The sequence below is a fragment of the Choloepus didactylus genome, chromosome 15, assembly GCF_015220235.1.
Source record: "Choloepus didactylus isolate mChoDid1 chromosome 15, mChoDid1.pri, whole genome shotgun sequence".
In the NCBI taxonomy this organism is placed as follows: Eukaryota; Metazoa; Chordata; class Mammalia; order Pilosa; family Megalonychidae; genus Choloepus; species Choloepus didactylus.
Genome location: NC_051321.1, coordinates 28,171,217 through 28,196,411, shown reverse-complemented (window position 1 = coordinate 28,196,411; position 25,195 = coordinate 28,171,217). Strand labels below are relative to the sequence as shown.

At 42.1% G+C, this 25,195-nt stretch overlaps 1 protein-coding gene across 1 annotated transcript in view; it reads left to right on the top strand.

The window, feature by feature from the left end:
* Positions 1-25,195, top strand: part of SORCS3 (sortilin related VPS10 domain containing receptor 3) — a 593,008-nt gene that overhangs the window by 542,609 nt on the left and 25,204 nt on the right. The window contains exons 15-19 of the mRNA XM_037804383.1: positions 3,182-3,299; positions 4,332-4,465; positions 14,616-14,729; positions 17,530-17,701; positions 20,122-20,308. Of these exons, the coding sequence (XP_037660311.1) occupies positions 3,182-3,299; positions 4,332-4,465; positions 14,616-14,729; positions 17,530-17,701; positions 20,122-20,308 (725 nt within the window). The remainder of the gene's footprint in view (positions 1-3,181; positions 3,300-4,331; positions 4,466-14,615; positions 14,730-17,529; positions 17,702-20,121; positions 20,309-25,195) is intronic.

The window sequence follows — 25,195 nt, the reverse complement described above, 5'->3', positions numbered from 1 at the left end:
GAAAGAAATGTGTCTGCCAAAATTTCAGAAGAGGAGAATCTGAATTAGTCCACAACCCAACACCTATTTTTGTATTCAATTCTGCAATGAGCATTTTGATATCCCAAAGAGCTGAGAAGAGTAGCTACACAGGCAGCCTTAGAGGCTCAGGGTCATCCACGCCATGCACCTGGATGGTGATGCTTGCGTCTCACTCAGCATCAGCCCTGGGACATGATCAAGCCTGAGCTGAAGATCTGTGCTCACAGAGCATCCGCTAACAATACAGCACCCTTTGCTCATTTGAGCACCTCTGTCTGTTATAAAGTTCTCTCACATTTTATAAATGTTCACATTTGTATTTTTGATTATTATTTACTCTCAAGAGATCTCCCTAGAATGTCAATCTATATTTCTCTTCCCTCCCCTGCCCCTTCTGAGTCTTTTCCATATTAACTGGAGAAGTTCTTACACCACTTCTGCAAGGGGGTCTTGAATCATATCACAATCTTAATCACTCTCTTTTTCCAATAATCCTTTAGGGATTGCAGACCCCCTTGAAAATCTAATAAAATACATGTGATTTCTCCATAGATAAATGCACATGAGCCAATAAAGACATATTCTTGCTTAAAATTTTGGGAGATTCACATCCCTTCACCCTCACATCCCTGCCACTGCCAAAGCCCATACATGGACTCTAAATTAAAGCACTTAGTTTATATCCTTCTTGAATGGTGACATCCAAAACGGACTACAGTTTTCCTTTGTGATGTGATCGCTGTCAGACCAGAATGTTGTTTCTTTTGTTGTGGATAATATATAAATTTATTTTAAGGCATTCCAAGATCACTTTAAATATATTTGGTCTTCCTGAATTATGTAGATCACATTCTGCATGGTTGTTGTCATCGTCATTTTATTTAACCTGAGCTGCAGCCAAGCTTCATTTCTTTTATCTGATACATATGTAATTGCCAGGGAGAAGGACTTGACATTTCTCCCTGTTTCATCACATCTTATTAAATTCAGCCTATCTCGTCAGTCTGTCAAGACCTTATTGGGTTCTGATTCTGCCATCCAGCGTATTGACTGTTCCTTCCAGCTTTGTGTCATCAGAAAATGTGATGTCTGTTGATGACCATTATTTTTATGTCTTCGAGTCATTAATAAAAATAATGAACAAGAAAGAGCAGAAAACAGAGCCTTGTAACTGACTACTCACACCCTTCCTCCTGGTTGATTTTAACGCCTTAATTAGGTATGGTTCAGCCACATCATGTTACTAACACCTGGCTCATATTTTTTAATCTTTTCAAGACTGCCCTGGCAGATCCAGGTAATTTATGTTCCTCATATTTCCCTTTTCTATCTTTCTAGTAATCCTTTCATAGAAAGTAATGAGATTAATCTGACATGACGAGTTTTTGTGATCCATGATACAATTGTAAACTATTTGGAGTAGACAGAAGTGTTTGGTTTAGCACTGTAATCTCCTGCTGTTCAGAGTGCTGCAGTCAAGGAAGGTTTACCAGATGCTGTGGCATTTGAGTGTTGGAGAGTTTGTATAGGTTGCATAGAGAGAGAAGACACATTCGCCAAACTCTTCTCCCTCAGATTTTTTTTTCCTGATGATATTTCAACTTACTTGAGTCTCTGCCTATCAAATAAGTGGAAATCCTTTATAAAAGATGAAAGTGTTTAATGAAAGATTTAAAATGGACTAGCTCACAACCCCTCCATGAAATGAATTCAAAGCTAAAAGGTGGAAATATCTTAGCGGATGACCTGGTGTCAATATATTGGATTTGGAGACCACTAAGCATAATAAGAATGCAAGAGCACAGAGACAGCCCAGGGGAGGGGCAGTTAAGTTCACTCTGCTCCACACGGTGTTGGCCACACATCAAGAGTAAACTATGCCAGTGGCTTCTACTACCCTGTGCTGAGCAAGATTTGCACAAAGCTCATGTGGTTTACTATTGGGGAGACTCTCAGGGTCTCCCGTACAGTCTGTTTAATCTTCTTTTCAACAAGGCTTTAAAAAGTTCTATTTAACTTTCAACTCATAACACATTCCAAGACAGTTCTTGGGGTGGATTTTAAGTTGTATGATCTACAACCCTATTTCTTCCCCCCATTTCACAATTTTAGTCATCCTTCACCCCTCCAATTAACATCTTCATCTTTCAGATAGTAGAAGGAAAAGTTCCCAGAGGAGATGAAGTCTCTTAAGTGTCACTGTAACAGTATCTGAACCTGGAGAGAGGAGACTCCAGGGCTGGTAGCATGACTAAGTCATGTTGCAATTGATGTCACCTACCTCCTTGAAAGATTTCCATTGGTTTAAGTTCCCAGCATGATTGGTCCCCTTTTAGGAAACTGTGATGGATGTCTTGCATTGTAATTGCAAGACATGCCACCCTAGTAGAATATGGATGCCCAGTCTTTTGCTCTGGCTTTTCTAGAAACGATTGATCATTCATATTTATTGGGCTGTCATCAACTGGGCTTTGAAAAGGTCAGTATTGGTTATCTAAGTCACATAGATGGTATGCTTCTTTACTATACATAAATATGACTTCCTTTTATGAGACTGCTGTGCTTTTTCAGGGATGGGTAGAGGGAAGTATACATGTGAATTAAATAGGAAGAGTTTCAGCTAAAACATTTAGATTCAGTCATGGCTTTGGAATTGGCAGGATCATACTTTAAATGAGCTAATGTACACCCACATCTTGTACACACATATAATCTACTTTCAAGATGAGGGAACTGAGTCCCTTTCAGTGAATATCAGTAGATAAAATGCCAGTGCTTGCATTAAGGAAAACAGGAAGGCTGTTTGTCAAAATACAAACTGTGTTTTTTTGTGGGTGGTGAGTTTTAGACTGCCAGATAAATTTTGTCCTCTTCTGTGTTTTTTTGTTTTTGTTTTTGTTTTTGTTTTAATATTTTAAGTCCTTCCTATAAATAGCTTATATTGCTCTTTTCAATTAAAAATGGTTTAAATCCAACAGCCAATTGACTGGGGCTGTGTGTACAGTGGACTTTTTGGTTAACAACCTTCAAGGAACTACCTTTGGCAGAACTAGTAAATGCAGGTTGGTGATAATCCTCTATTCCCCCGACGTCGGTGCACTGGTGACTGACTATGGAGCCTTCTCTGCTTGTCTTTCTCATCCCTCCCCTGAACACTTAGAGTTTTTGGCCACTTCAGCCTCCGCTCTGAGTGGCAGCTGGTGAAAGTGGACTACAAATCCATCTTCAGCCGGCGCTGTACCAAGGAAGACTATCAGACCTGGCACCTTCTCAATCAGGTACGCCGCAAGCTGGGGAGTCCTGGATCCTGGGAGGGAGAGCTACTGAAGGCCCTGTTTGGCCTTATCTGGGTCTCCCTACTTGGTGGGGCTAGGGTAGTGGGTCATCTGAGGACACAAGTATGTATTGGGGAAAAGGGTTAGAGCCCACACATTCAAGTCCAGTGGGGACAGATGATATACTTAGGGGACCATTTTGCACCCTGGGATCCTGATCTACTCATTGAAGTTGCTGAGAAGCCAGCAAGCAACCTGGGAATGGTAACGATAACCTGTAGTTTTAGCTCTCTCCATGTCAAATGAGCTGTGACAGCTACAAGCCCCATCCCCACTGGTTGTTCTTCTTACCTCCCTATGTGAAGGGGGAGAGCATTTCTCAGGCCAGCCTGAAGTAAGCCCTCAGAGCATTGGAAACAGGACCACTGAGAAGGGGTTCAGGCCCAGGGGAAAAATAAAGAAATTCAAGGCAGTGGTGGAACTCTGGCAATGGTGGATATTTGTTATGATACAACACAGGCAGGCTTCTGCCTTCTTCAGAACCATTGGGTTCTTGTAATTTGTACAAACTCCTTAAAAAGGGTATATGGGTATGGTGGTTTATTATAGAGAAGGGACTTTTTAGATCAACTTCAATTTTACTCTGAAGATATGGTTTAAAAAAATATGCCAAAAGGAGGGCCCTTTCCACTCGGATTTCTGCAGAAGCCATTTGGGCAATTGCTTGGTCATCTATGGGAGTGCCCAGAGTCATTGCATCCTCTGTTTAAGTCGAGAAGAAACAGGATGACACAGACATCACTTGCCAAGATGGGTGGACGGTGGCAGGAGGCCAGTCTCCCATAGTGTTCCTTTGGTTTGAAAGTACAAGATCAGCACTTTTGTACTTGAAACTCCTGGATGGTTACTAGGAATGAGATTGCTACATGGGGTAACCAAAAGAGAGTGAAAATGCTAATGCTTTTTGTTGGAAAGGTGGTATATTTTGCCGCCTTTGTGTTTTTCTACCTCTCTCATATGGCTTTTCTTTCTAAGGGGGAGCCTTGCGTCATGGGAGAAAGGAAAATATTCAAGAAACGCAAGCCAGGAGCTCAGTGTGCCCTGGGCCGAGACTACTCCGGGTCGGTGGTCTCGGAACCCTGTGTCTGTGCTGACTGGGACTTTGAGTGGTGAGTCCTTTGACCTTCCATCACCACTTCCACCAGATGCTTACCTGTTTGGGGGATGGAGGTGAAGATGGAATTAGGGAGGAAGAGGTAACCCAGAGGTAGGAGGCTGTCTGCTGGTCCAAGGGTCTGACTGCCCCTGTTGCTGGACCGGATGGGAGGGCTTTGTCCCTGAAAGGGAAGACACAGGGAATGTCAGTGCTGTGTCAGAACAGCATTTCAAAAGGCCTTGCTCCTCATCTTCAGTTAGGAGCTGTATTTGGAAATGCAAGCTGGGTACTGATGTATCTCAGAAAGCTCCTGCCTTGGACGCAGTTACCTCCAGTCAATTCACAGAAATCACACTCTATCTTGTGAACTTTCTTATCATAATCAGAATGCCCTTTTTCTCCCTTTAATGACAAATTCAAAGAACAACTTTAAATCACACCTATTGCCAGCACCTACAAAATTTGCAGTTATTTACCTCCAGCCCTGATCTTCCTCTCTTCTAGGACTGAGATGTAGGTACCCATCTACTTTCTCAACATCTATCTCCTTTTGAATTGCTGTAAGGATTTCAGACTTAACGTGGCCAAAGTGGAACTCTTCTTGAATCCCCCGCTGTTGGAAGCTGCTCCTGTCCCAGTTATTCCAACCTCAGTAAAATTCACAGCCATCACTCAGTTGCTCAGGTCAAAAATCCCAGGAGAGCTTGATTTCTTCTATTTCCTCACCCTCAGGTCCAGGCCATCAGCGAGTCCTTGCAGTGTCTGCCTCCAAAATACATTCAAAGTCAAAGCACCTCTACCCATCTCCATCACTACTTGTCTGGATCTCTCTGAGTCTTCTCACTGCCCTTCCACTTCCACCTTTGAATCCTCAAAATCCACTCTTCACACAGTATTCATAATTAAATTTTAAAAACACAGATCAGATCTTGTCACTCCTATGTTTAAAATACTCCAATGGCTTCCCCTGTTCCTTAAAATGTATTCCAGTCTCTTTCCTTGCCTGGCTCAGTTGTGGGTGATTTGGCCCCACCCTACCTTTGACTCTTACTTCCCTATTATTTTTCCCTCATTCACTATATTGCAGCCAAACTGCCATCCTCCTGTACCTTAAGTAATACAGGCTCATTCCCAGAGGGAGGAACAAGTACTAAGACTTCTTCTCCCACATCTCAGCATGGATGGCACCTTTGGATCACTCATATCTCAGCAAAAATATCAGCTCCTCAGAAATGCCTTCCAAGAAGACCTCATCTCATATACACCTTAGCACGGTTCTATTATCTTCATAATATTAATCACCATATGAAATGATGTTTTATTATTACTTTATTATTGCCTATCTTCTCCCAGGAGAACGTAAGTGCTTTGATGCAGGAATTTTAGACTTTTCTTCATTGTTATATCTCCAGTGCATAGCCCACAGTAAGCATTCAATAAATAATGTAGCATGTTTCTGAGTGTTGCTCCTTTTGAGAGTGTCAGAAGCCTCCCCAGGACTGTGAATGAGTGCATATTACTCTGATCCAACGTGGAAACATTCTTTCTCTTCATTACCGTCAAAAGCTGATGCTCCATTTGGGTAGTTACATAGCACATCTCAGGTTAGAAAACAAAGCTAACGGCTCGGACATCAGCCTGTAAACATGAAAGGGTCAGAGCAGTGACAGGGTTGAGTTTGGGCTTTTCTGTTGTCAAATGGCAGAAGCAAGTTCAAATGGGTACAGAGTAATTGTCCCTGCTTTACCCCATGCCTCCTTATTTTGGTCAGCCTATTTCTAGACCTTGACTTGTGCCAGAAGCCATCTGTTGTTTCCCACTTTCCACTAGGTATTTAACTGTAAATAAGAGTCAGCCAGATGACTTTCACCTGCTCTTCATCCCTGACTCATTCCCTTGGAAAGCTTGACTTCAGTGAGAATCATTAAAACGGGATGTATTAAAAGGGATTTAAATTTGAATGGCAGGGTCTTTTCCATGGCAATTTTAATGCTTTGTAGCCCAAGGATATTCTCACACTTGAGCACAATGATTTTTGATTATTAACCACAAATCCAACAAAATAGTCATAACAATGTATATGATGGGCCACTCAGAATTATAGCTTGTGATGTATTGACATCAACTTTCCTTGTGTCCTTCTGCAGACTGACTCCATAAAGATATGTTGCCTTTGAATATGTCATGCTGCATATTCTCCTGTGTCCCTCTGAGCTGTGATAGACCCTCACCCACTTTTGGGAAACTTCACAATTGAGAAGAGCCAGATATCCATGAAAACATTAATACTTTCCATCAGTAATTCCATTATCATCCACTAGTCTAGACAGGAATCCCAGCTCTGATGTCTCCAGCTTTTGAACAGGGGAAATTTTCCTAATCTCTTTGACTTCCCCTCTTCAGCTATAAAATATAAATAATGACATGTATCTCATTGGGTCCTTGGAAGGAATAAATTAATAAATGAATTAACATAGTAAGGCATTTATCCTAGTGGTATACACTGCAGATTTCCAACATCTGGTAGCTGTTGATGCTGCTGTTGTGCTATCATATACCCCAGAATCAAATGGTCCCCATGGTATTTTTAGCAAGTAAACTAGAGTTTATACATCAAATAAGAGCCGTCTTCTAAGTAGTACCTTTGTGTTTTATCAGTTTATTTCAATGCTGATGGCACTGCTTAAAATGTTTCTGAACCCCTCTTTGGGAACTGCTTAAGAATCCATCTATAAGTAAAGCAGGAAGTACCAGCCCTTGCAGGTCATTCTGTAGTTCTCAAAGGACTCCTGCCTGTAACTTGTATTGATGGAGGTACCTCCTGGGTTCAACACCCTGAAATGTCAGCACCGTTAATATTGCTATTTTAACAAGAGGAAAATGAATACCTGGGATGGCCAGTAACTTGACCAAGGTCACATAGCTGGGAGAGAAAGAGGTGGGTTTCAAATGCAGGTGTAGCTAACTCTAAGTCCCATGTTCTCTCCTCTTCATTATGCCATCTCTCAAACAATCAAACAAGTCTTTATTTTTAGCTTTGTTTTATGTTTCAGAAGAGAGTCCCCCAATTTAATTATTCTAAAATTAAAATTCATCCCCAAATGACCTAGGGTTAGTGCCACTGATGAGGTTTGTATGGAATGTTCTACTACTCTAAAAGCAGTTTCAAATTGTGATACTCCAGAGTTGTAATACATGTATGGTCTCTAATCACACCTCATTAAAAAGAAGATAGAAGCACCAGTTGGGTTTGGGCTAGGATGAAGAAATAGACAAATCTCAATACCAGATTAGGGGTCATAATCTGAGAACAACAACAAAAAAAAAACATACAGTTTGAAAAGTATTTTTGTGCTGCTTCCATGTAGAAGGTCTCATATGGGAGAGTGATTTCTGAAGTTTCTGTGTCATTGCAGTATTTCACGAAGGCAATGAGAATGATTATTTGAAGTTGTCTTTCTTGTTTTTAACTCAACTTCAATAAGTGTAACCATGGGTTAAAAATATACAGTTTTGCCATTAACATATAATTTGTTTTTGATGCTGATTTCTAGAAAGCAGTGGAAGGTAACCGTTTCTCAGCCTTGCCTCCTTCTCAGTGGTCCTGCCTTCCAGGAAGGAATCTTAGCTGAGGAATCTGAACCACCCAGCTCAGTTAATACCAGCAGTCATCGTTCACATTTCACTCAGTTGATTCCCTGAGCCAAAACAGATCATGTTCATCTAATTGGTCCAGACAGTGTTTAAGTTTCCGAGAGCAGGGAGAGGGTATGGCCTGGTTTAATCAGATTGGGGTTGGAGGGTGGGGAAGGTGGATGAAACGTCTTGACCTTGGTGGAAGAGTTGAGGAGTGCAGGTAGATTCACAAAAGGACTATGTTTTTGGTTTGCATCTCCTCTGCTTGAAGAGAGAAACCTTTATAGATTCTCAGAAGTGTTTGTTATTAGTAGGACATCATTTGATTTCACACTTTTCACCATTCTGTCCGGAGCAAGTATCAATAATAAGTATGAATTTTGCATAAATATTGATGTTTCCACGTAAGAGTCTCATAAATTCCCCAGCCAGCCTCAAGCTTACTTTCGAGAGTGATTTTGTAGCAACCTCCATCATGGCACTGGTGAAGGACCAGGAACACATCCACCTTGAGAGTTAAATTTATCAGTGAGTGGTCAGAAAAGGAAGTAGGAGCCTGCTCCGAAATCATATGCGGGCTGCTGGGAAGGAATAACACTCTAGGAGACACAAATACGTTTGTTCAGTGAGAAACCGGCTTGGGCCAGAGGTTAAGCCTAGTAGTTCTCTTCACTCACACACTTACTCAACCCTCACCATCAATCATTTTTATTAAGCGTCTACTATGCACCAGGTTTTGCACTGAGTCTGTTAGATGAATTTTCTTTCTAAATCTTCTCAACCAACTCCTGGAAGGAGAGTCTGTTATTAAGGTATTTTATAGATAAAGAACAAGAGGCATAGAGAAGTTGAGCACCTTTCTCAAGATAATAGTAGTCTGGCTCCAGATTCCTAGCTATTAGTATGTCTTAGTGGTTACCTTCCATGTCTAGTGTAGTGTCAGAGCCACAGAGCAAATTTACCAAGTGGTGATGTCAAAGACAGAGGAGGAGAAGAGATTTTGGGGTGTTACAGCACATGAATTCAGGTGTGTCTGAAATCCATTGAACCTGTAGTATTTTGGATACGGAGCTCAGGTCTAGATATTTTGAAAAAGTCAAAGGTAAATAAACAAGGGTCTTATGCTCAGAGAAGGCATAATAGCAAATAATAAGGAGGAAAATACAATGAAGTATTGAATTTTATGGTCAGTGCTTACATTGTTCAGTAGCCACTAGTCACATGTGCTTTATTTGCATTAAAATTAAATAAAATTACAAATTCATTTCATCAGTGTACTAGCCACATTTCAGTTGCTCAGTAGTCTCTTGTGGATAGTGACTGCCATAATGGACCACACAGATATAGAACATTTCCATCATTGCAGAGAGCTCTATTGGACAGCACAGGTCCCAACTCTGAGTGCGAGAGACGTCTGTTCAGAACTGAGAGATCACTGAAGGCTGGAGTAATCACGGAAGGCTTCCAGCAGGAGGTGGTGAGGGAGCTGTGTAGATTTGCCTCTGAGTAAGTACAAGGGAAATGGGCCAGAGATGGACAAGGTACTGACACAAGGAGGACAGATGTATGACAAGGTTCTTGGTGAGTAGAGGAATAAGAGTGGATTAGTAGGGTGGAGTTAGATAAGGGAGAAATATTTGAGGGGTGGTTTTTGGATTTTCCAAACAATTTCTGAAATAGATTGGATGAAATTGTCTTTTTTTCTCTATGGCTGCATTCAGGTTTATGCCTTGGCTAAGTAAAGATGATGTTAATTATTAATCTGTTGTTATTGTTATGGCTTCTTCTATTTGTTGAGTTCTTACTCTGTGCCTGCCAAGAACTTCTAATTGCTTGATCCAAAATCCAGCATCCTGTCCTGCCTCTTACCATGGGTCAGTCTGGAATCTCAACTGCCAGATGGGAGGAGGGAGGGACTGGGGCCGGTGAGGCTACGATGGGGCTGTGCATGGTTTGGATGTAGGATAGCCCATGCAGCTCAGCCAGAACAGACCGAGTGTTCTTGATTGGCTCCAGGAGTCTCAAAATGCCATTCCTGGGGGCCAAGGGGTCCTCCCTAGTGATGATTAAATAGGTGCCCCATGGAATTTATTAGTGCTGGACTCTAGTCTCAATTATCATCTTCATCTGCCACTATCAGCTATGTACAATCTTTGACAAGTCATTTCTCCTCTTTGTGCCTCCCCTTTCCAATCTACCCACTTATGGGATTAGATTGGACCCAAGGAATACCGGTGCCCATTCCTTTCCTGAAATGCAGAGGCTTTTTGATTTCCAAAGATGTCCTGTCTGTCCCTCTTTTAGTTTATCTGAGCCTTCTTCCTGGATGAGATTTGGAGGACATAAAGGCAAGGCTTCTGGAAATGGGCAGGTTTTTCCTGAATTTTTAGGGGTTTGAAACCCTTTTACAGTGAAGGAAGATGCAGAGTCAACTTATTGCTTGAAGGAAATGGTTTCTGTGTTTGCAGAAGCCATAGCTAGTGCACTTCCCTGAGGCAAATCAAACTTTCCAGTGAATTCTTTCCAAATCTCACAATTCAACAGAAAAATACCTTTCCCCAGGAAGCTGGAGCAGCAGCTGGAACTGCTTGTTTGTCTGAATCATGCAGACTCAGGAGCCGGGAGGGAGGTTGGGCAGCAAGAGAGTTTAATATACATTAAGCAGAAGTTAATGGAGAAGCCCACAGCTTGGGGGCAGCCACTGATGTTTCTGTTAATGTTATTAAATATTAATGAGGTGGTTTTTCTCTTTGGGGCAAAACAGCATGCCTGGTGCACCCTTTTAAAGTTTCTGAATCACTAACATGCAGAAGAGCTGAACAGAACTGCTGCAGATGGTTACATTTAGCAAAGCACATTAAGAATTTCTCTCCTTCGCAAAGCTGCTAGGAGAGCATCCTTTCTCCAGAGATGACCAGCATTTCCTAGGCTTAGCAGGATATTCAACAGATTCACCTCAGGAAGCCACTGGGGAATTTTCTAGGACTAGTGAAGACACACCACAGTCCTGTGTTTCTACTGATAAATAATGTTTAGAAATAACCTATTCAGTGGCATGCTGGGAAATACTGAATCACTAGCTCTCTGGGAAAAACAAATAAACAGCTACACCCTGATTAGTCGCATTTGCTGATTGCTCTAACTATCCCCACCATGGCCAATTTTATCTACCAACATGACATCACTGAACACAGAATTGGTTAGAACTATACAATAGCAAATCATTGCATAGTATTCCCACCAAACAGATACATAGATGCATAGAACCTCAAGAGTATAGATAATAGTAAAATTCAGCAAATTAGGAATTGATGGGTCATGAATATTTATTAACTTTTTGATAGAATTTATTTAACTTTTATATAACTTAAATTTTAATAATGCCTATGCTTAACAACCAGCTTGCAAAATTCCTGAAATTTTAAGTCAGCTCTCATGAGCTGTTACAAACTGGCAGCCACTGAGTTCATATAAATTCTCAGGCTGTGAAATCTCCAATATTTGATCAGGGGGCTTGGCAAAGGTCTTATCTTACAGAAATGTCTCTTTCTTCTTCCTTTCATTTAAATACGGCCATGTCAAAGCTTGCCTTGAGTTCCTCCTTTCCATCCAGCAAACCACAGTTGACTCTAGTTCACACACACTCCACAGGAATGTTTTAAGACTTTGGGGATATTCGCCTGTGGGAGACACTGGGGAGTCAATTATGGGCTCGCAGTCTTCCTGAATAGATAGATGTAACACAATGGGATAAGTAATGTCATCATTTTTAAGTAATCAAAATATTCATTAATTCGATAAATAATTCTTAAACACCTTCTATGTGCTCAGTGTTGTTCAATATTCTTTTATTGGTGAACTGACGAAGATCCCTGCCCTTTTGTAGCCTCTATTCTACAGTCTCCAATATAATGTGGCCACAAAAATTTCTCTGGGGGATCAGGGATGGCCTCATCTGAGCTAGATGTTGAAGAAGGATGAGTGTGTTCTCATTTCTGAGCTGCTAAAACAAATACCATACAAGGGGTCGGCCTAACAACAGGAATTTATAGGCTCCCAGTTTCAGAAGTGGGAAGGCTTGCTTCCTCCCACAGTCAGTATCTTCTGGATGGCTGGCAGTCTTTGGGGTCCTTGGCTTGTCTGTCCCATAGCAATGCATATGGCAGTGTCTTCTTTCTCTTTCTGGGTTCCTTTGACTTCCAGCTTCTGGCTGCTCCCTGTGGCTTCTTTTCCATGTCTAATTCCTTTGCTTATAAGGACCTCAGCCATATTGGATTAAGGTCCACCCTTCTTCAGTTTGTGTACACCTTAACTAATACCATCTTCAACGGTCCTATTTACAAATGGGTTCACTCCACAGGATCAGGGGTTGGGACCTGAACGTGCCTTTTGTGGTGGACAGGATTCAATCCCCAACAATTCAGAAACTACCAAACGCTAAAACATGTACAGTGTTGCAAGTCCAAGGCATTACCTGTACAAAGATAAAGAGAGTTGAAAGGGTTAGTTGGAGTGTTGAGTTATGAGTTTGGTAGAGGAAGATGGATGAGAAGGTGGTCTGGGGTGGTTTGGGAAGATATTTATATGATCCTATAAATCATTTACTATTTGTTAACTACACTGGTAACTGCTCTGCTTCATATTGTATTATTCTGTTCTTTAGTTTGGTTTAAGGGTATGTAGTATTTCTTTCCCCAAAAGACTGAAACCAGCCTGAGGACACGGATGGTATCCGGGCAGGGCACATGTGGAGTGACAAATAAGCATCGGACTAAATTCTCATTCTTATGTCCCTGGGCTCCCAGATACACATAGACAATTTGCTTCTGCTCTTCATTGGATTTCATGAAATCTTGGTTCAAAGATTATGGGAGCAGAGAAAGAAAGGAGGGGTAGGTCCTAAGAGAGCATTTTCCCTTGCTATTTTATATTTTAATTGCACTTGGTGGATCAATATTCAAACATCCTGACTGTGCTCCTAGTCTATGGGTTTCAGGAAAACCTTGGAGGCTTGGAAGCATAAATTCTCCTGCCAAGTAAAGTCACCTTCAGTGTCCTTGGTGTTATTTACAAGAGTGATAATCCTTTACACACACACACACACACACACACACACACACACACACACACCACTTTATTGCTCTTTTTCTCCTCTGGCATCTGCACTTCTGGGAGACTTATGGAACTCTAAGAAGTGGGGAAATACCATTTGTACTCCTCCTACTCTGGGGTGTTACTCATTTTGTATGAAGGGAATTGTTCTAGTTTGTTAATGCTGCCAGAACGCAAAACACCAGAAATGGATTGGCTTTTATAAAAGGGGTTTATTTGGTTACACAGTTACAGTCTTAAGGCCATAAAGTGTCCAAGGTAACGCATCAACAGTTGGGTACCTTCACTGGAGAATGGCCAATGGTGTCCAGAAAACCTCTGTTAGCTGGGAAGGCATGTGGCTGGTGTCTGCTCTGGAGTTCTGGTTTCAAAATGGCTTTCTCACAGGACGTTCCTCTCTAGGCTTCACCTTTTCTCCAAAATGTCACTCTCAGTTGCCCTTGGGGCATTTGTCCTCTCTTAGCTTCTCCAGAACAGAAGTCTGCTTTCAAAGGCCATTTCCAAAATGCCTCTATAAACTGGAGTTCCTCCCTCAGCTCCTGTGCATTCTTCAAAGTGTCTCTCTTGGCTGTAGCAAGCTTGTTCCTTCTGTCTGAGCTTATATAGTGCTCCAGTCATCAAGGCTCGTGCTGAATGGGTAGGCCACGCCTCCATGGAAATTATCTAATCAGAGTTATCACCTACAGTTGAGTGGGTCACATCTCCATGGAAACACTCAAAGGATTCCAATCTAATCAGCACTAAAACATCTGCCCCACAAGATTGCATCAAAGAATATGGCTTTTTCTGGGGGACATAATACATTCAAACTGGCATAGAAATCATACCTGACTTTCTTTCTTCATTTTACTGTGGCTAGGATTTTATGTTTCGGGGTTCTTTGTTATCTGTATACAGGAAAAGCTTGAAAGCCTGAACATTTTATGTGTGTATTTCTCCATGTGTTAGAGAGGGTGATATTGCAGGAAAAATGATAAAAATGGTGAAATAAATTTTTGGACAACACATATGTAATCTTAGCATGGAAAATGTATCTTAACCTTTCAAGGTATCCTCTTGTCTGTCATCTACTTATTTCAGTAATTTCACTGTGATCAGAATATGATTAGAACCTTATAGCATCTCTCCTCATCCAAACTAGTGTACCAACCACATTATTTATATTTGTTCCTTTTTTAATGTAGAACCTCCATTTGATAATCTGCTTTTTTTTTCCTCATAGATTGGACTTGGGATGACTTGGGATTATTTCTAAAGCTAAAATCTCTCAGGATATGAATATTTGCCCTGGGAATATTTAAAAGAAGTATTGCGCCTATTGGGTGGTTGCAGGGATGTGTGTATGTCTGCGTGTGTTTGTAGGTGGTTTCCCATCCGTGCAGCTATACCCTTACGCAGTATTTATTTCCTGACAGTGACTATGGCTATGAGAGGCACGGGGAAAGCCAGTGCATCCCGGCTTTCTGGTACAATCCAGCATCCCTGTCAAAGGACTGCAGCCTTGGTCAGAGCTACCTTAACAGCACTGGGTAAGTAAAATACCTGAAGGAGCTCAACCCACTGTTTTCCTGTTTCCCTAAGTGGGGGTAAAAGGGAACACATTGCTACTAAAACAGATGCAGTGTGGCTCAAGCTTCTTTGTGACAAGTGGCATCTGAGGAAAACCGAGCAGTTCTTTAGCTGGAATTACCTTTTCTGGGGAGCATGAGAAGAGATTTCTGATCACTCTGATTTCAGGACCTTTTGCCATTTACCTCTGACAGACAATAGTTGCTGTTTGGGTTCAGGCTTTTTTTTTTCTGGAAAGAGGATGTCACTTTCTCTTTTGGGTTTGAGTGAAGTAAATTCACATAAGTGGTGTGCAGATATTGTGTGCTTTCGAGGATGGATAAACAGTAGCTTTCATATATTTATGGAAAATCTTAAAATGGAAATTCAAAAGCCCCATCCTAGGAAATCCTGGAATAAGAAGGTCAAAGCACACTTTCTATAATTGCAAAATTATGTGTGTGTTTCTGTCTTGGTTCACCTATTAGTGTCTTCCCCGTTCCCTTATTGCTTCTGTGGCCCCAAACATATTGCGCACATGGGTGTGTGGTCTAAGACAGTCTTTTTTCAATTTGTGCCTGTGTATCACCTGGGGATCTTGTTAAAATCCAGCTTCTGATTTAGGGGATCTGGGGCGGGGTTAAGATGCCTCATTTCTCACAAGTGCCCACGTAATGTCAGTGCTGCTGGTCCCTGGATTCTGTTTGAGTAGTAAGGGATTGATGTGGTCTGAACTCCGTCCCAACTCCTTCCACTGCCCAGTGAACATCCTGCCATTTCAGCCGAGTCACTCACCATCTCAGGACCTTATTTACCTGGATGTAAAATAGCAGTACTTGCTATATACCCAACTGACATCTCGGAGGAAAAAGCATCATGAAAGTGGTTGCTGGAGTGGTCTTTACCTGGAAAGCATGAATATTTTAGCCAATAATTAGCTCTGGGAGGGCTATTCCTGGGGCCTGAGCTGGGGCGTCAGGACCCTTGATGTATAATTCAGATATACCAAAACCCCAAATTGCCAGCCAAATAAATCAGGGAGATGAAAGGCAAAGGCTTTTCATTTATTTCAAAGGGTTCACTACAAGATATCTACACATACCTCCAGGTTGTTTGAAAGTTGGCTTATATTACAAATCACCCATGAGCTGCCAGTTGAAGTTGAAGAGAAGTGGATGATATCAAGTTTGCATTATGATATGGTACCTACCAAAATCATAAGTAAAAGCTAACCATTTAATAAATGACTAAAGATCAGCGAGAAAGTAGAAAAGTATACACTGATTACAAAAGTTTGATTATCTAGACCAGTGCCAACCAAAAGAACTATTATGAGTCATATATGTGATTTAAAATTTTCTTGTAGCCACATTTTAAGAAATGAAAAGAAACAGGTGAAATTAATTTTAATAATAAGCATTATTACATTAATTTCATTAATACTAGCATATCCAAAATATTGTTATTTCAACATGCTGCCCTAGCCACATGTCAATTGCTTAATAGCCACAGGTGGAATGTGGCTGCCATATTTGACAGTGCAGCTCTAGACCCATTATGAGCTCAGCTGGCAGTTAAAAATACCGTGCATCTAGGGGTGGATTTATTGCCATTTCAACTTAGGCAATAACTATATAAACCATTTGGGTAACATCCCAATGGGATCCCTGGGTGGAGGTATAGGGCAGCTCGTTGAGCACTGTGGGGACCCAGAGTGAATGACAGATAGAGTGGTGGACCAAAATCCCTCCAAACTATTTTGGTTCCCTCCGTTTTCAAGGCCACCCAAAGAAGGCAACCTGGATAGATTGGTTAATTACCCCTGACATACTGACTGAAAGAAGACAAGATGTGATGATAATGATGATGATGACATTGGTGGTAGTACATTTATTTTATGGGGTTTGACTAGAACATTTATTTTAGTGCCACCTTCCAGATGGTGATGTGCCTGGAAATAATGTCTGTCCTGCAGGTCAAGGCTGCAGGAAAACACTTGGCTTGGCTTCACATGCTGGGGGGTGGCAGTCAGGAACAACCACATGGTATCGCTGTACCTAATGGTGCCCTCTTCACAGAAGGCGATGTGAGGTTTTCCCAGGCTAACCTCTTCTCCGAGGTAATTTTTTCTCAGAGAGATTGAATAGATGTTTCAGACTTCTGCTCCCAATCTTACGTTTGTGTTAAGTGGGAGCTGACTGTTGGGGAGGAGACAAAATGTGCTAGAAAGTGGCCCAGTGGCTCCAGAGTAGGGGCAACCAGGTCACAGGAGGTGGAATGATATTCTGGGGATAAAGGAGGAATGGGAAGAGGCTCCCTGATCAATCAGAGTTAGAAAAAGTCTCATGTCCTAGTTCCTTTCTGGTACACAGAAAGCTAGAGATGGCCTCGGGGAAATGGACACAGATCCCCCCTCACAGCGGGAAGCACCTGCTCCCCTGCTCCCCCAGCCTCGTGAGCTGCTCTCCTCCTCTGTAGTACGTGAGGCAGCCATTGATTTTTCTTGGCTGGTTTAGACACAGATCTGATCCGTGGCTCACTGGGTAGGATCCATAATAGTGTTTAAGGAGCTGCTCTAACTGAGATGGAGGGATAGCGGTTCCTCGGCATTTGTTTAGCTTCGTAAATGGCTGTCCTCTTTGAGACTCAGTTTTTAGGGGCAGCCGTCCAAAGTCTCTATCTCACTCTTGCTCTCTTTCACTCTCTCTGACACGCAGACATTCACGCACACAAACTCAAATGACACAAACCAAACCAGGCTGTTAATTGTCAATACTCTAGGTACCGGAGGATTGTCTCCAACAACTGCACTGACGGGCTGCGGGAGAAGTACACTGCCAAGGCCCAGGTGTGCCCAGGAAAAGCCCCTCGGGGCCTCCACGTAGTGACCACTGATGGGCGCCTGGTGGCAGAGCAGGGGCACAATGCAACGTTCGTCATCCTCATGGAGGAGGTAGGTGCCGGCCCAAGTCTCTGAGGCGTCTCTCACAGCAGGTGGCCAGTCCCTGTTCCCAGAAAGCAAAGATCTTATATTCCTTCCAGCCCCTGAACCAAGTCAGTGTTGAGAGGCTGAGACTTCTGGAAGAAGAAAAAGACAAGGGTAAAAGAGGGCTTGGGATGTTTATAGATGTTCCTACCTCCATCCTACAATAAGGATCCATTCTGCAGTGGAATCCCATTGGCCTCCGGTGAGATGCAGACCTGTATATATTGTTTGGGGATCTCCTTTGGAGTTCTGCTTTGCCAAAGGACTATTTATTACCAAAAGACCATATAGCATAAACTTTGCCGGAAGAAGAAAATTCAAATTTTTCTTCTTCTGCTTCTTTTGCTTTATTCTAACCCTTAACCCCACTGATTAGAAAAGCCCACGCATCTTTTAAAGAGCCTTGAAAGCAGGAGTGTGAGGGTTGGGGGGTGGGGGGTGGGGGGTGGGTACTGAAATTCCTTTAAATTTATCTTTATAAAGAATGTCATATTAGACACTTTTCCATCAGGTAGCTGCTCCCTTAGTTCATTTTTTAGTGTCTTCCGTAATCTGGGCAGTAAAATCAGACTACATACATTCATTCCAGGATAGAAATAGCTCTGTTGTTTGCTTCCCCCACTAGGGCCATTTCAGCAAGTGCTGAAGCAGAGGGGCAAGAAGGCTTGCTTGATTTACAAAGCCCTCTAAATTTATATGCAAATTGCCCCATGCTCTTAAGGTCTTGGAAAGAGGCCAAAGAAGTCCAGGAGTTTTCTCCAAAGTGTGAGTACTTCAGAACCCTTTCAAGTCAGACCCACACTGGACAGGATATTGAAGGGTGATGAATTCCTCAACCTTCACCCAAACTGATCACTTGAATTAGAGGACGTTAAGATTCTGAAGAGGTCATTTTCACATTTCCACTAGGGAGTTTACAGGACCAGAGTTATAAAAGCCTTCTCTTGAATGGATATGAAAAGCCATGATCTTAACCATTTGAATTACCTCCAGTTCATTTCCACTTTAATTTATATTCATAAACTCAAGGGCAGTTGACGTTGTATTGGGGGCAAGGGAGTACCTATCAATATTTCATTCACATCTGGGTTGCCATGGGGGAAGAGATGGAAAGAGGAACTGTGACCAACACACATTCACTGGGCCAAAGGATTGGCTCATAATTCCAAAATGATACCTTTCTCCCCTTATGTCATCAACCTTCTTTATATATAAGCAAAGAAATCTGATTCTTTTTCATCTGGGATCCTTGTTCTGGAGTCAGGTTCACTGCATTTATCAAACCTGTTGGCCCAATATAGTGGGGGTGGGGGATGGACAAGGAAGGATGAGGTTCAGTATCAGCCCTTGAGAAGCTGAGCCTCTGCTTGGGGTGGTAAGATGCAGGCCTATGAACCAATGAAGTCACGTCACCAGGTGGCACCCGATCAGTGAGTCTGAGTAAGTGTGGGCTCTTGGCCTTCTAAGAGGCAGAGACCTCTGTGAGCTGGGATGATCAGAAAATGATTCAGGAGGAGGGGCTTAGGCAGACTTAGTGAAGGGCGAGGACAACAGAGCCAAGATGTAATTTGACTGATGTGCAGTATTCATCTGTAATAAGGAAAGAGTCATCCAACCTCATAGGATTATTTTGAAGGCCGTATTATATAATATATATTAAAGGTAAACATAGTGCTTGGGACTTTCTAAAAATACTCAGAAAATAGGAACGTTGATAATTGTAGCATGGTGATTGAGAGTTTTAGTATTGAAACTAATACTTTTGATTCAAAAGTTGCCTCTGCCCCTACTTTCTATGAGACTTGGGTCTAACTATTTAATTTACTTGTATCACCCTATGAGACTTGGGTCTAACTATTTAATTTACTTGTATCACCCTATGAGACTTGGGTCTAACTATTTAATTTACTTGTATCACCATTTGTAAAACAAGAGTAATAATACTTTATACTACGTAGAGTTGTGAGGGTATTAATGGCTTTGCTTAGCACAGCTAAGAAAACATACAAATATTAGCTATTACTATTATTACCATTGTGATGCAGAAGAATAATAATTAAACCATGCTTCTTCGGGAGTCAAGGACAATCTTGGCCACTATCCCCACATCAGTTGTAGGGGCTCTACCTTACCCACCATTGCCACTGTCACTCCAACTCAGGCTGCTCCAAACTTGGACACACATGGAAAGCAGAGGTTTGTTTCTTTCCATAGTGCCCAGTGGGTATCAGCTGGGAGTCTGCTGATTGTGTTGGGGGTGTTTGGGCCCCCTTCGAGAGACTGCAGGTCCTCAGGAGGCAATGCTGAAGCCACAGGAAGAAGTATCAGATGAGAGTCAGGGTTTACCTCACGGAAGGGCCCAGGTCAGCTGCTATTTCCTCTTGCAGGGTGATCTTCAAAGGACAAACATCCAGCTTGACTTTGGGGATGGTATTGCCGTGTCCTATGCTAACTTCAGCCCCATCGAGGATGGCATCAAGCACGTGTACAAGAGTGCAGGGATCTTCCAGGTGACAGCCTATGCGGAGAACAATCTGGGCTCAGATACAGCTGTCCTCTTCCTGCATGTGGTTTGTAAGTAGCTGGAGCTGGGCCCTTTCTTCCTTTCCTCCCCATTGACAACTCCCTCTGTCCAAAATTCTGAATTTCAGAGCTGAGGCCAGTACAACAGCCCAAATCCAAAAGTTGAGATTTATACTAAATGAACTCATCTGTATTTCAAAGATTCATGATCCTGAAGTAAATTGATTCCTTTGGAAGTTTGGATAACATATTACCAAGTCTGGATTATAACATACATCCCTCCATTTCAGCCCCATTGTGCTGTGATGTAAGTGTGCTCATGAAGATATACATTCATATGAAAGTCCCTTCCCTTTGCTTCGGAAACTCCTGAAAACATAGGAAGTGGAAAGCCATCTGGTTGACAGCCTCGGGATCATTTGCTAGTCATTATGAGTAAACTGTTATCTCTGTTCAAAGAGGCAAAGAAGGATTCAAGAAACACATGTTTAAATTTTTAAAATATACGACTGAACACAAAAGAACTTGAATCTTAAATCCGATCTTGCTGCAAGTCCATTCACATTCTAAACAATCTCTCCAAAATAATGTTGTTGCCCTGGAATCTATTTCATTGCTACTGGCTGTTGCTTGATGGTAATGGATGCATTTTGTGTTTGCTGTCCTGGGACTTGATTCATGTAAACTGAAACATGACTATAATGATCCAGTCATGGGCTGGTATTAGCTTCCTACACCTCTATCAGTGATACTCATATGAGTCCAAAGGTGCCTCTGGTTCTTATTTAAGTATCCCACAATGGTTTTCAGGTAATATGTTACGTATGCTAAAAACGGTAAGTTTTTGAAAGAGTTTAAGTGATTACAAGAAGCATGTTTCCAATTAACAACTCAATGATGATACAAACTCCACTATATAAACACCCAACTTAAGAGATCCCTGGCAAGCAGTAAACTACTATCTCTTAGCTCTCCTTTCACAATGGTGGCACAGGGAAATGCCCGGAATGAGACCTGGATTATAGCTCAGTTATGGCCCTAAAGATGCCAGGCTACCTGGTAATGAAATAAATTCCTTCTTCTCTGCAACTTTCTGAATTCTCATTTTAAAATGGCTTAATTCTGGTTGCTATCTTGCTTCACAGGGCTCTTGACAATAAATAGGAGGCACAATTAAAACACCCAGCAGTAAATTATTCATTAATATATTGAACAAATATTTTTTGAGCTCTTAAAATGTGCAATATGTGCGAAGCACTCTGCTGTACACTGGGAAGGCAACGATACAGATATGGTTCTGCTCTTGCAGGATTTACGTTCTCTTGGGGAGGGCTGATACTGCTGTAAATAGGCCATAAATAGGCCAAGTGGTGATAACCACACCATACTGACTACAGCCATTCTGTGCCAGCAGCACCAGGTCAGAAACCCAGGCAAGTGGTTGCAAGGTGTTCACAAGCACAGGTTTAGGATCAAGAGAGCTAGACCTGTGTTGGAATTCTGAGCATGTTGCTTTGCTGAATGTCTAATATTGTTCTATTTTCTTAGCCTTTGCAAACCTCAGATTCCTCCTCTTTTATACTTAGCTTATAGGGATGCTCTAATGATTGGTTTGGATATGTGTTGGGGTCCCCAAGACCACCCTCAGGTTCAATGATGCGTAAGGAGGGCTCACAGGGCTCCTTATTCCCATGACTATTATTAGATTTTATCAGATTATTAGATTTTTATCAGAAGGGACACTGTCTGACAGTGAGAATTTTAGGAGTTTGCTGTGTTCCTATCTGAATTATTATAGTAAAAGAATACAAAGTCCAATCAGCAAAGGGAAAAGGCCCAAGAGATGACATCCAGAGGAAACCGGGTGCAAGCTTCCGAATGTCTTCTCCCCTTGGAATCACACAGAGCATGCTTACTTTCTCTAGCAAGGAGTTGTAATAACATGTGTGAAATGTCTACCAGGGAAGCTCATTAGAGACTCAGTGCCCAGGGATTTTATTGAGGGCTGGTCATGTAGGTGCCTCTGGCTGGCGCATATCAAATTTCCAGACTTCCAGAAGGGAATCAAGTGTTCAGCATAAACCACACGGTTTGCACACAGTCTAGGTATAGCAAAACACCCTTATCAGTTAACTGATCAGTTAATGCTTGACTGGGAATACTTTGAGAACCAAGTTCTCAGAAGCCAGGTAAGGGCCAACCTTACATGCAGACCTTTGCAGTTTCAGGTCTGCTATGTTCTGTTTTCTGCACAATGTACAAAATGCTGTTTGGCACACAGCTTGTCACATGATGAATGTTATCTGTTGTTATAAGAATTGCTAAGTACCTCCTACTAACTTTCTGCCCGACACTTCTGCTGCGTTTAAAAAAGAAGACAAAGAAGGAAAAGGAACTTTACCCCTACCCTATTCCAAGGACCTGCCCCACCCACATCCCTGCTTCTGTCAAGAGTGGGCCTTGACTGCAGAGCGTGAAGACAAATGTATCTTAGTAGCAAACACACACGCGCGCACACACACACACACACACGCACGCACACCAGAAAGGAACAGGCTCATACGGTGGGTTATGTTCATGAAGAAGGAAATGTTCCTTGAAACGTTTATTGTGCTCATAATTCCCTCCAAATCAATCACGGCTGCATTTGCCAGACAGTTATTATAGTGGAAACTGCTCTTGGCCTCACCTTGGGCCATTAGCTAACAAAAGTAGTTGTTAGCTGCCTATAATAACCAACCTCGCACAGATTATTAGATTTTTATCAGAAGGGGCACTATCTGACAATGAGAATTTTAGGAGTTTGCTATGTTCCCGTCTGAATCCTTTCAGTCCTTTTCTCTTTCTGATCATGGTTTGTCTCCAGATTGAAGCCAAGAGCTGTGGGCTCAGGTTTTTGCCTCAATAAGTATGTTGTTCCTTGAGATTATTTTTACCCAAACATGTTTGTCCTGAAGATGGAATAAATAAGACCCTGTTCAGTGGTGTTCCACTACTCAGAAAACCCGCTCCTTTGGTGTGTGGCGTGAGTTTTGGGGGAGGAGATCTCCTTTTATCTTCTGGGGCATCAGAGTACCTGACTTTATCAGCCCTGGCTGAGCCAAGACCCCTGAGTGTCAGAAAGCGAAGGAGCATTTCCAGGGCCACAAGCTCTGGCTGCATCACTTAACTGTGGAAAAGCCCAGGGTTCCCGTGAACTGACTTGGGGAATAAGCATCAAGCCTTTTGCGGGAGAGAGATGGGAACAGAAGCAGGGATTTGGAGATAAAAGTGGCCCCTTTCCCAGCAGGGGAAGAGTGAGAAAGACTGAGCATGGAGAAGGACTCGGGGAATTAATGGAAAAAACCCTCCTAGCACATGTGCTTGCCCAGGACCCCATCTTACCACCTCTTTCTCTTCCCCATTGATCAGTAAAACACAAACAATAAAGAGAGTTAAGTAAGGTAGCTCCCTAAAAAATGAGTAAATAAATCAAAGAACATTGCATTTTCTCAAGCCTTGTGTTTTTTTACTCTCACAAAAACATCAAACAAACCATGCAAAAATAATTGAATGGACTTCCTTATTTGAAATAATGAAACCTTCAGCCAAAAGTGCATGTTGCAGTGACAAGGTTGCAATTATTTGCTGGAATTAATCTTGAGGTCCATGTGTCTCAGGGTCACGTCAGAGAACTGTAGGTAGAAATCATTTTCAGGCCATCGATACATAGATTCTAGAACACATTGACTGTCCCAGAAAGTACAGTCTAGATAGTAGCAAGAAGGATTGGCTGGTCTCCCCACCCAAATAGCAGTCCCTATCCAAATGCCTTCTCCCCCTATGTAAAATTGCTGTGATGGAAGAGTCCCAGCAAGACTCAGAAAAATGCCCACTGTCCTCAGAGGGACATCTGCCCAATGGTAGAAACAGTGATAGTAGTGGGAGGGGGTTTATTGGTAGAAATAGTGCTAACCTGTAATTAATTAATACAGTACTTTTAACATCCACACAGCACTTTTGTATATTCTTATTACTACCAGGAAGGCAGGCAATTTGCTCCCTTATTTTTAAGACAAGATAATAGATTGGGTAGGATTGAGGTTCTGTAAGGTAGAGGAAATAGTCATTCAGCTAAGTTTGTGTCAAAGCTGGAATGAGAAGCATCAGTCTGTGTTATTCCCTTTAAACTGAGCTGAATCCGCAATCAGCAATGATGCAAATAGAGACTGCTCAGTGACCTGAAGAATTCAAGGCCCCCAGGCTAAAGAGATGTCCTTGTGACCCTTGAGATTATTTTTACCCAAACATGTTTATCCTGAGGATGGAATAAATAAGACCCTGTTCAGTGGTGTTCCACTACTCAGAAAACCCGTTCCTTTGGTGTGTGGCATGAGTTTTGGGGGGAGGAGATCTCCTTTTATCTTCTGGGGCATCAGAGTACCTGACTTTATCAGCCCTGGCTGATAAAGGTGTTGTGGCTTAAGACCTTCAGGTAGAAGCCTCTTTAGTTTCTTTCACTCATCCAAAATGTAATGGTGGAAGCCTGGGAAATGTGCTCTAATGTAGTGTGGACTGATCATTAAAATATGTTCACTGGATTTGGTTAAGAAGGAAGAAGGTCAGGAAGAGAAAGGAGGGAAGGAGGGAGGGAGGAAAGGAAGGAAGGAAGGAAAGAAGGAAGAGAAAAAGAAACGAAGGGAGGGAGGAAGGAAGGACACAAGGGAAAGAAAGAAGGATGGGATTGAAGGTGGGAAAAAATCCCACAGAGTTTAAAAAATAATACATCTTCCCCCCACGTGCAACACTGACACATTAGCGTTTTCCCATCAGCACTTTCCTTTTCTCATTTTATTTTAGAAATGAATTAAATTAAAATCCTCACTTACAATGTGTGGGGAGTATTCATGTACATAGACTTACTTGCTATTTAGGACTTGTTGCTGGTTATACCAGTTT